We start from the raw sequence: 12,149 nt of genomic DNA on the forward strand, positions 1-12,149 counted from the left end.
ACACCTTTAATCCCAGCAGTTGAGAGGCAGAAGCAGGAAGATCTTTGTGAGTTCAAGGCCAGCCTAATCTTCATAGAATTCAAGGATAGCCAGGACTACATAGATGCTACATCCAAAAACAACAGTGTTTGTCTCCTAACGACCTGTTTACAGATAAACCTAACCCTCATGTAGTAGAAATGGTGTGCCCTGAATCACACAGTTAGCATCTCAGAGCTAAAACAAGGACCATACTTTCTAGAACTCTCTCTAAACCAGTGCTTTCTCTGCTGCATCAAATGATGGTTTCCATATCCCTGATGCTTGGCATATCATGGAGCCTCACTTCCTTTTAAGGTAGCTATCATTTATCTTTCTGTATCTATCATAGATTGGTATGCTTTAAATTTAAACTGCAATTGTATAAGTTTAATAGTCACCTAAACTGCATTAGGTACCAAACTTATTTTGGAAATAAACCAATTTGCTTTTGGAAGAGGAAGATAAAGCATTAGTCCTGTTAGTGTATTATATAAATACACTATAAATACATTTATCTTATCAATGCTTAGCTATATATGCATAATCCCTTAAAATGCCTATTCAAAATATGCAGCACTTGTAAAAGCAAGTTGTTTTAGCTGGAGTGATAGCGTGCACCTTTAATCCCATTGCTCAGGACGCTGAGGCAGGAAAACCTCCAGGAGGTCAAGATCAACCTGAGCTACACAACAAAGCCCTGTTAAACAATAAAACAACAGTTGGCTGTTCCTTCTTTCGGTATTCTGTATATAATCAGAAAGTATGATCGTGAGCAGAGGCAGGGACTGTTAATGGCTCAGCTCCATTGAGTGGGTAGAAACACAACCATGCAGTTTATTCACAAACTGAGCCTGATGCTTTTTCTGTTTGGTTTGGTTTGAAACAGTCCCTTGCCATGTAGCACAGGCTAACTGTGTACTTATCATTTTCTGCCCCAGCCTCCTGAGCACTGGGATCATAGACCAATGCCAGTGTGACCAGCAGTACACTCACTAAGTTTTGACTGTACTATGTTATCTCTTCCTTCTTTTCTCTCTTCCTCCCCTCCCCTCCCCTTTCCTGTCCTGTCCTTTTTTTCCTCAGAAATGGCTGGAGCCTTTGTGGCAGTGTTTTTACTAGCAATGTTTTATGAAGGACTCAAGATAGCCCGAGAGGGTCTGCTTCGAAAGTCTCAAGTTAGCATTCGCTACAATTCCATGCCTGTCCCAGGACCAAATGGAACCATCCTAATGGAGACACACAAAACTGTTGGGTAAGAAGATGCAACAGATCCAAAGGGAGATTCTAGAGAGCTCTTAGCAATGTAATAAGGCAGGTATTCTTTCTCCCGGAGTTGGTGATTCTAACTTTAGAAGTTCCAGGTTGTGGGTTATGGTATTTGTGATCCTGCGAAAGCACATACATGTTTGTTCTGTGTTGCAAGTGTCACTCTGAAAGAAGTTTAACAGTATCTGGTTCTTAAAATATTTGCTGTGTAGTAATGGGCATTTTTTAAGACCTCATAGTTAAGATATAAAAGAATGGCAGAATTTGATTGATTCCTTCCTGTCAAGAGTTAAATCTAATCAGACATGATGGATGCCTGTAGTCCCAGCACTAGAGAAGGCTGGAGATCAGAATTCAAGGCTATCCTTGGCTACACAGTGAATTTGAGACCAGCTTGGGCTCATGAGACCCTGTCTCAAGGAGAATCAAAAGTTCTTTACAGATGTGCGTGGGCGTGCGGACGTCAGTTTGCAGGATAGCCATGCTGCAGTCCAACTGAGGCTGCTCTCCTGACCTGCAGGCTCCCATGTCTGACTCTCCTTCTCTGCTTATCCCCAGGCAGCAGATGCTGAGCTTCCCCCACCTCCTGCAGACAGTGCTGCACATCATCCAGGTAGTCATCAGCTACTTCCTCATGCTCATCTTCATGACCTACAATGGGTACCTATGCATTGCAGTAGCAGCAGGGGCTGGGACAGGATACTTTCTCTTCAGCTGGAAGAAGGCAGTGGTGGTGGACATCACAGAGCACTGCCATTAACATCAGACTCCATATATGGCCTTATTAATTGCTGTAGGAAGCATCTTGGGACTGGAAGACATGATTCCCTTTCCAATCACCCCTTCTCTCTCCTGTCTATACATACACACCTACTGAATAGAAGCCTAGCTGACAGCCTCTGAGTAGTGGTTTTTCTAATAAGATGAGATTGACTTTTCTCTTGGGAAGTCACCTGTGAGATGTCTTCTCCCTCATCATCCTGAGCCTTATCTAATCCGGGTAGCTTCCTAGTTAAAGACTTTGTTATCTGCTTCTTTTTACTGCTCCGGGTTTTTTGTTTGTTTGTTTTGTTTTGTTTTATTTGCGGGGAGAGTGGGGTACATTTTGTTTTAAACAGATATGTATATTTGATAGGTGGGGTTCTGGGTCAGTGATTAAAAAAGGATTGTAACAGGATTGATGCCAATTAGGGGCATCTCTTCCAACCGGGACTTAAATCTCACACTAGAAATGAGCTCCAGTCTTACTCAGTGAGTGGGAGACACATGCTCCTCTCTCCAGGGGTGATGTGTTACACTGAAACCTGTGTAGTGTGTGCAGAGTGGGTAGGGACTAAACACAGGCCTAGAGTCTATGAGTCTGTATTCCTGCTCAGTCATCAACTTGTGTTCCTATTTAACGTTTGATTAGAATGAACTCGCCAATCAAAAAAACAGGACAATCAATTTAAGACAACAGAAATAGAGATTATTAAATAAAACCATTAGTATTTTACTTTGACTCAGTACCTTGGTTTGTCCCAACTGAATAAGAGTTTGTATTGTTTGTGTGTGTTCCTCAAAACCTATGATTTTCAAACTTGACAGTGCTTCAGAATCACCCAGAGGGCTTGTTAAGACACTACTTGGTGGACCTCAACCCCAGAACTACCAAGTTTGGCATTTCTAAGTTCCTAGGCGATGCTCTACTGACAGTCCTTAAGAGTCTCTGCATTAAACTAGAAAAGCTGCACCTAGAAGGGACAGAGGGTGGGGCTACCTGGTATCAGGAATGAACATGTGAATTGCTGGTTAGTAGGTGGTATGCCTTGGGCACATGTCACATCTAAATGCTGCTGGTCGATACTTCATCATTCCACAAACATTTATTCACTTCCAAATATGTTTTATGTATACCCACATACAGTGTGTGGGATTACAGCCAAAGTATACTTGTCAGCATATATGAAGTCTCTAGTCCTGACTTTTAAAGATATAAGGTTCCTTGAAAGTTATCTGAAGGCTAAGAGACCTTTGCTCTGCTGTGTGAGTCAGCCAGTCAAAAGATCAGAAAGGCATAAACTAAGCTTCCTTGTTTGGAGAGACATGGGGCATGTGTCTACCAATAGCCAAATTGTTCTCAGTGTACACTATGTAGGTCCCCATATGCTACTTGACCACCTTTATTATTTACAGGGATTTACATAGATTACAGTGGCCTAAACCCCCTTCTCAATGAAGGATCTCATTGGATGTTCTGTCAATCATTAATCTACATGCAGGCTTGTTCCCAAACTACCTCTTTAAAGTGATTCTTCCTATGCTGGTCTGTTAAATCCTGCCCTCTTTGGTGCTAGATCCAGTTGTGCCTCAGAGCAGAAGAAACAAACCTGCTGTCTTGTTGGCCCAGTGTTTCAGTTTTTAAGTGTGTACTTTCTCCTCTGTGCGTGCCAATTACATATTAGAGAACAAGGAATGTGTACTTTGGTGGCTTTGAACCAAGAAAAGGTCTAAAAATCTTAGAAATCAACTTTAGAGCTTTGCTTTTCTCTTGAGTTCATCCTGCAGTGAATGACAGGTACTGACAGCCCAACATTAAGGTGCAAATAGCCTGCTGTCATCTCAGAAGCCAAGAAATAATAAACCCAGGGGAATTCAGAAACCACACTTAGTGGTGACCCTGGTGCTCTCTAGAATCTCCAGATGAGCTGCTATAAAACACCTTTCAGGGGCTGAGATGCAGCTCTGATGTGAATCACTTACCTAGCATATGTCAGGTCCTGTGTTTAAACCCTAACACCCTAAAAATAATGTATAAACTATCAGAATCGGGACCTTATCACTGAGGTGAAAAGAACCAAGGCCTGTAAGAACAAGGTGCTATGAATCCGAAACCAAGAGAAACCTCAGTCTGACGTGGTTCTTTGGGGTAGCTTCCGCGTAGAAATAGTCTACTGCAATCCTAAACTTGAGATCCTGAGTTAGTGCATCCTAGAGAATGTGGTTAGTGCAGAACAGAGGTAAACGTAAGTCCCATCCTCCTGAACTTTAATGCCCAGCCTTTGTGTTTATCTAAGTTACTCCTTTCAAGTGTGGGAAGGCTATAGCTGAGTGTCTTTAGCCCCTGCCCTACTTTTCCCTATCTGTCTTTTATCCCAGGTAGCTTAGTGTTTAACATCTCTCTCACTATCCTGATGCAGTAGCATGGCTATTGCTATGGTTATAATTACCTAATAAGAATTTTCTATTTACAAAGCAAGTAGAGGTCTTAAGTTTGCTTCAAGCAGCAGTTGCTCCACTGGAATTTCTATAAAGCTGGGTAAAGGGTTAACAGGATTACAGATCCTAGGCACTAACTGCAGTCCGAGATGGAAGACTACTCAACAGCCACTGCCCACATCAGGAACCTCCTCAGCATCCATCAGTCTCCTCACCGCTCCTGTGTAGGGTTGTCCCACAATCCCTTCCAGGCTGTGGCATTGGGTTCCTTATTGAAATCAGGAGAGTGAGGCAGAGTGTCCATCATGCCATTTAATCTTGCGCCTGCCCTTTCCAGCCTCTTCAGAAGATACAGCCAAACAACAGGTCTGCATTTGATGTAATGCCTTAATCACTGGGTCCACATTCACGTTGACTGTCTCAGAGACTGTAAGCTCCCGGAGAGCAGGGTTGCTGTAATGGGAATGTTTAAGTGTTGTGTGCAAGAAAACAAAATAAATATTTTGATTTTTGTGATTCTATGCATGTCTGTCTACACACTGTCCAAATAAGCTGGTTCTGGGACGTCAGTCTCTTCCATGGCATGGCCTTGTTGCTCTCCTGCCACTCTTAAGCTGATCTAGTGCCTGCCACAAGGTCAGCATGACCTTAGTGGCAAATATTTCAGTATAGGAGCAATTCTTAAGTTCAAAAACTAACCTTTGCCTCCTTTCATCCGTAATTCATAACCCCTGTGTTCATGCCATTAGGTGGGAGCACTGGCTTCCAGGAGGCTCACTGCCAGACTTTGCCCATCCCTGTAGTATCCCTGTAGAGGGCAAGTATTACTGTTAATGGTCTTCCCGATGGCCCATCATCACCTCTCCTGCAATCTTTCAGCATACTGTGATAAACATCGCCTTTGGGGACAGTGGGCTCAAATCTGCTACACCACTTAGGAATTGCTATCCTAACCATCTCAAAGTCATTGATAGTCAAGTGTGGTGACACATACCTGTCCTTCCAGTGTTTGGCAGGTTGAAGCAGGAAGATCATGAGTAAAGACCTGGACTACTTAGTGAAAGGTCTTCAATTTGGGGATTCAAGGAAACACAGGTGCATTTTCCTTTTGGGCCAAAAGTTTATTAATACCATAAAAATATAGACAGCAGCATGAGAGGCTCGGAGAGCTCGGGCCCTAACACCAATAAGTCTACCTCTGCTTCTCTGTGGCAGAGAGAAGGGAGGGAATTCTAAGGGAGTGTGCCACTTAGAATATAGGGGAAGGAGGAGGGTACATACCCCACTGGAGCCCTCTACTATCCTAGAGTCCAGCAACCTGGTCTGTAAGTCAAAGGGAATGAAGTGTAATCCTGACACTTGAGTACTGTGTTTAAAGACACTCCATAGCTTCTCTGTCTCCCCCTGTAGCAGCAGGGATCTCAGAACCAGCTATGAAGATGAAGTCAGAGAGGACTGCGGGTGGGTATAATTGCAGGTGGGCCTGGGATTCTGCCCATCGAGGGACCCTGTTGCAAAAACAAATGGCTATGGGTGTAGCTCAGTTGGTTGAGAGCTTGCCTCGTGCACCTTTCTAAGCTCTAGGTTCAGTCCCTAGCATGCCCTGCATGTGCATACACACAAAGGATTACTAGCACCTATTTAAATTAAGAGTAATACAGATAAGGCATCCCACACAAGACAGGCGTCCAAGCCTTACTACATTTTTACTGTGTACTAGCACCTATTTAAATTAAGAGTAATACAGATAAGGCATCCCACACAAGACAGGCGCCCAAGCCTTACTACATTTTTACTGTGTACTGATTATATTACACCTGAAGGCTTCAGGAAAAAAAGCTCACTCTTCTGAATAAAGTGACTAACCTCCTAGGTGTTGGTAGTCCTGAAACAAACAGAGCCTAAGGAACACAGGATTGATACATATAATTTAGGTATGCCCAAAAAGATTAGCAATTGCAGTAAGTCCTGGTCTACTGATGAATAACTGTCTCATTCTGTTAAGAAAGCATAGAAGAAATTCTTGGAAACTTGAAAATAGAAAATCTTCTCTCCCCCACACACTGCTTTCTTAAAGTCTCAGCCGAGAACACTTAGAGCAATGTAGTTGAGGCCCTTAAGAAGCATGGGCTTGGAAAGCAGGCAGCCCCATACCTTCCACTTTGTGGCTGAGCTCTGGTTCACATCTGCAAACTCAGAATGGTGTGCCTGCCCTCTCAGGAACTAAGAGAATCCTCACGAATCACTCAGCACTCTCACACAGCCCTCTGCATGACAGCTGTCAGTACAAAAGGCAAGACATGCGGGAGGCACAAAAACAACTGTGGGAAATCCTACTGGGGAGTTGCAGTGAAGGACCGAAGCAGGCAGACCCCTCTCTTTCTTTCCTTGGCCCCCTGTCAGGCCTTTGCAGGCTGCAATAATAAGGGTCTATGTACAGCCTGTGTCTTGGGGGTTTTATTGTGTTCTAATACAGGAAGGTAATAGGACTTAGGAGTCATCAATAAAACTAGAATAAAGGTTTTGTAGAAAAGCTTAGAGCAGAAGAGGGAACTATACATCCCCCTGTCTCTACCTTCCCATTCACATCACTCAGGAGCTATCCAAAATCCTGGGTAAATCCCAGCTAAGGAGTTTCTTTGAAACTTGATTCCAGATATTCTGGCTTCCACGGCTGGTGGTTCTGTCCCTGGGTTTTGTGGTAAAAATAGGGCATGGTGCGAAAGTATCCAGAGTAGCTCTCAGATGGGAGCTGTGCGAGTGAAGTCCCAAGTGAAGAACAGAATATCTCTCACTGTGCTTCCCCCTGTGTAAAGCCTTCCTGTAAGTGAATTTGATTCTGACAATATGATCATTTGAATCCAGTCTCCATGAGGGCAGGGATCTTTGTCTTGGTTCCTTTGGTTGACATTTTGAGACAGGGTTTTGCTCTGTAGCCCAGACTAGCCTCCAACTCTTTGAGATTCCTTCTTCAGCCTCCCAAGTGCTGGACTGCAGCCTGAGCACACTCATCTGGGATCTCTGATGCTTGAAGGATAGTCAGCAGTCACCATACAGTGAATAAACACGTTAAGTCGGTCCAGGGGATCAACTGCAAGTGTTCAGGGTCTGGGGTCTTTTTATAAGGACAGGAGGATGGTGTCACTTGTAGCAGTTACCTGTCAGAGCTGGGGGTTAGCAGTGCTGCTGCCTTTAAGGACGTCTCACATTTTTTCCAAAAATATATTTATTTTTAAAAACAAAAATCAGGTAAGCCTTCTGCAGTCCAATTTTTCAGGAACAAGCCAGAATTTGGCTTCCAGCCTATCAGAAAGGTTGGACAGCAGTAATTTCACACAGAAGTCACCTCTCCCTGCAGGAGACAGAAAACATTCTGCTTCGTTGCACACACTTAATTCTCTAAATCTTGTTGGTACTTCTGTCATCATTGTATTCTGTCCCAGGGGTCTGGCATGCAAGAGAATCCATCTCTAAAATTCAAAGTTTCCGAACTGAGATGTGCGGTTGTTGCCCTTGAGTTGGGGTTTATAACCAATTCGATCATTAATCATTTGTTCCCGGCTTTTGGGGTCATTGCTGAGTCCAGCAACTCCTTCACCATCGCTGGTTCCTACACCTTCCACATCTTCCTTCTGCTTCTTACGGGCCTGGAAGTATAAAAAAAAAGTTAGGATACAGCACAACATTCTTTCAGTTAACAAACGTTTAGCTAGAATTTGGGCTAATAAACAATAAGCTGACAGCTCAAGTTTAGGATAGTAACAAGGATAAGGACATGCAAATGTAGAAAATATAGCACAACATCCCGGGATGTCACAGTCTAGAAGGCAAACGGGCATGTAAACTATTAATTATAACATAAAGTACTCTGGATTATATTGGGAAAGCCCCCAATGCCAAACACAGAAAGAGGGTATGAGGAATTAGGGTATGATACAAAGGCCAAGAGGGAACCTGCAGTTGGAGATAGCAGATAAAGGGCAACAAAAGTTGTTTCGGCATATTACTGTCAGTGAGAACAAATGGTAAACATGACTAGCAGCCACCAAAAGCCCACAGCCCGGAAGACTGGTTCCATGCTGACTACAGTGACACAATATACAGGGACATTATGCTACCTTGTCAATAGGTCAGAGTGGAGGGGCTTCCTTCTGGCTTTTAAATTTTGGTGATAATAGGAGTTGAATCCAAGCCTCATGAATTGTAGGCAAGTAAGCAACCACCGTGCTATATCCCAGTCCCTGTGTTGGTTTTAGGTTTGTTTTGAAATTTTTTTTGAAAACTTTCCTCTTGGTACTACTAGTACTGCTATTCACCAAGTAATAAATCTGATGCAATGAAAAGAAAATCTACAGCCAGGAGGTGGCACACACCTTTAATTTCAGCACTCAAGAGGCAGAGGCAGGTGGATCTCTGAGTTTGAGGCCAGCTTGGTCTATAAAGTGAGTTCCAGGACAGCCAGGACGACACAGAGAAACCTGCTTCAAAACAACAAAACAAACCAAGAAAGAAACAAATCTGCAATAGACAGATGACCTTGATGACAATCCAGCTGGCACCACAATGTGTCAACAGTTACCACACTTGTTGCAACTTGTGGCTTGGGACTTCTAAACAAGAAGGGTTTCCTGCTTACACTGTAGAAACCTTCCTGTTATGGGTGTTACTCCCTCTGTGGCTGATTTCCTAGACTTTCTTTAAGGCATGTAGCTGGACTGTCCCTAAGTAACCCTATAGCTCTCCTGACAACTCTTGCCTAAGAATGGAAGTCCTTCTCTGCTCTGTTTAGAATTGTGCTACTTGCCAGGCATGGCGGTGCAGGCCTTTAATCTCAACACTAGGAAGGTAGAGGCAGGGAGATCTCTAAGATGGAGGCCAGCCTGATCTACAGAGTGGAGTCCAGGACTGCCAAGGCTACAGAAAAACCCTGTGTCAAAAAAACAAAACCAGAACAGAACTCTTGCTACTTGACTATTACTATTACATGTTCAAGGCCAGCCTGGGCTACATAGTGAAATCTTACTTTAAAAAAAAAAAAACAGAATTATGCTACATCGCCACAACCACCTGCCTGAGTTTCTGCACTAAAACTGCTTATTTCCTAGTCTATGATTTGACCGATGTCCAAAGCCATGATAGTTCTCATTATTCTGTAATTATACCAGTGGCAAATTTCCCTTCACTGGGGTCATCATGTATTCTACCACTACTGTATCTACCTTAGGTTCCACATCCCAATTCTGTTTACAATCTATATAGCCACCATAGCCTGCTCCACGACTACCTCTGCACCACCACCTTCGACACTGTAGCCTCATCTTCTACCAAAGTTGCCAACATGACCAAAGTTATTCCAGCACATCCAAAGTTCCCTTCACAACCTAGAAAGATCACCAGATTCATCCCGACAGCCCCCTTGCTATCCAGTGGAGTACATCTTGTTCAAAGTGGGCCATGTCAAAATGATGCCAATGAACAGAGTTATTTCTGAGTCAACTGAATGATAACGGAAACAAGTTATGAGCCAAATCCTCCCCCACCGTTTTTACAACTACTGCTTTCAATCTTGCTGTACAGTTCAAAGCAGTACATGCTTCTGAATATTGTTTTACTATCACCAACAAAAATTTCCACTTCTGATGTGCACAAGGCATACAGAATCATCTCCTGAAAGGGTTCTTTGGTTCCACTCTATGCCTCAACCAACCTGGTGTGGATAAGCAAACACAGACATATATGTACAAGACCATAAACATGGGGCTTTCACAAGACCAGACAATTTGTAAGTATGCCCCACTTCTAATATCCTCTTAAGATTTATTTATTTATTATATGTAAGTACACTGTAGCTGTCTTCAGACACTCCAGAAGAGGGCATCAGATCTTGTTATGGATGGTTATGATCCACCATGTGGTTGCTGGGATTTGAACTCTGGACCTTCGGAAGAGCAGTCGGGTGCTCTTACCCACTGAGCCATCTCACCAGCCCTCCTAATATCCTCTTAAGCTCTCATCTGTATCTTCAAAGCTTGGGTCAATGAAGTTTCACCAATCAAGGCTTGGTTCCTCTGATTCACAATCCTTCTTCCTCCTGTGGTAGCAACAGTGAGGAGCCCAGACTAATTTTATGGTCATTTGGAGACTGAACTCAACCTTTCCAATTCAAGTTGAATATGGGATACAGAGGGAGAATTTGGCTTCCTTCTTTCACAAATGAGGTGTGGCTCCAAGTCACCAGTGGCTACACAATTCCCATAGCTACCACTGCCTAACTATAAAGATGGCATTGGATGTCAATAACTCTTTTTTTAAAATGTCAATAGATGCTTTATCTCTAGTTCTTTCCTGGGAGCACAGCTTACGGGCTCTGATCACTGAAATTATGTTGATAATTATATACCACCTACTAGCAAACTAACTCCTCAAATCCCAACATCAGTTAATTAACAGTCAATCCAATAAGGCAAGGCGAAGGATCCCTTCTTTGAAGTGTTTGGGACCTCACATATTTGAGGCTGAGGGTTTTTTTCACAGTTTGGAACTTATGCATTAGTTACCGGGATAAAGCATCCCTAAGCCAAAAATCCAAAATCTACAATGTGTCCAAATATGAAAAATTCCCAGTGGTTATCTTTAAGAAGCAAATACAAGGAACTTGGCCAGCAAGCTAGCTGCCCAAGCCTGATTATCTGAGTTCAAGGCCCAGAACCCATATGTTTTTAAAACGAACAAACAAAACAAAACTGCATATAGGTGGAGCTCTGTAGCACCAACTCCTCTAACAACAAGCTGGAAGGCAGAGCCCACCAGAAGCTCATGGGCAAAGCTATCCTGAAGTATATGCAACATTAACAGGAAGAGACCCTGCTTCAACAAGGTGGGAGAGACCAACTCCAGAAGTTGTGCTCTGACCTCCACATAAGCATCTTAGAACACAAACACCCTCACTTACTATTGGATCGATGTTTGTGTGCACTGTACAAAGGCTGCCTTGGTATTACTCGGACACTGATTCTGCCACATATAAGAATCTGCCACATCCAGGCCATCTCTTCCTCCAGTTGCTCAGCACCTGGGTCGTATTTTGTGAACACTCCCTCGCTTCTGATGGGTTTGAATAAAAAAGAGGATGGCCTATAGCAACGGGAGAGGGCAGGCAGGACTTCTGAAGAGACTGAACTCTGAGAAAGAGTCACCAGTGGGATACAGATGAAGAAGCAGGTGCCAAGAAGAGACTTAAGACAGACAGGTAACAGACCACAGGGCGGGACAAACACCAGGCAAGTACTGTCAGGTTTGAAAAGCTGAGATTTACCCCCCCACCCCAATAGTGCTCAAAGCTTACTAAGTCTCTGTGTCGTAATGTGGGGGTTGGGGCAGGCCCGAAGAAAGTCACTTTACTTTCTACTTTATACACCAATTGGCTCTATCCCACTTGTAGTTGCTCTCATTTCAATTCAAAACTCAACAGCTACAACTTACACTTATCACGTACATCCTACTAATGAAACTGTTCAGTCCTGAGATTGAACACTTGGCAGCAAGTGTCACTCACTGTGCAGTCTTCCCAGCCCATGGCTGTTTGCTTCCTAAGAACTCAGATTGGTAGTAATTACTAAGGATAAAGTTTCCTTCCTTTTTTTTTTTTTTTTTTTTTTTTTTTT

At 43.3% G+C, this 12,149-nt stretch overlaps 2 protein-coding genes across 2 annotated transcripts in view; one reads left to right on the forward strand and one right to left on the reverse strand.

Annotated features, from left to right (window-relative positions):
- Positions 1-5,001, forward strand: part of Slc31a1 (solute carrier family 31 member 1) — a 30,369-nt gene extending 25,368 nt beyond the window's left edge. The window contains exons 4-5 of the mRNA XM_021200599.2: positions 1,105-1,273; positions 1,846-5,001. Coding sequence (XP_021056258.2) covers positions 1,105-1,273; positions 1,846-2,047 — 371 coding nt within the window. The 3' untranslated portion in view covers positions 2,048-5,001. The remainder of the gene's footprint in view (positions 1-1,104; positions 1,274-1,845) is intronic.
- A 10-nt stretch (positions 5,002-5,011) lies between these two features.
- The window catches only part of Cdc26 (cell division cycle 26), a 14,339-nt gene continuing 7,201 nt past the window's right edge, over positions 5,012-12,149 (reverse strand). The window contains exon 3 of the mRNA XM_021200904.2: positions 5,012-8,132. Within this exon, the coding sequence (XP_021056563.1) occupies positions 7,956-8,132 (177 nt within the window). The 3' untranslated portion in view covers positions 5,012-7,955. The remainder of the gene's footprint in view (positions 8,133-12,149) is intronic.

Source organism: Mus pahari, chromosome 6, assembly GCF_900095145.1.
Source record: "Mus pahari chromosome 6, PAHARI_EIJ_v1.1, whole genome shotgun sequence".
In the NCBI taxonomy this organism is placed as follows: Eukaryota; Metazoa; Chordata; class Mammalia; order Rodentia; family Muridae; genus Mus; species Mus pahari.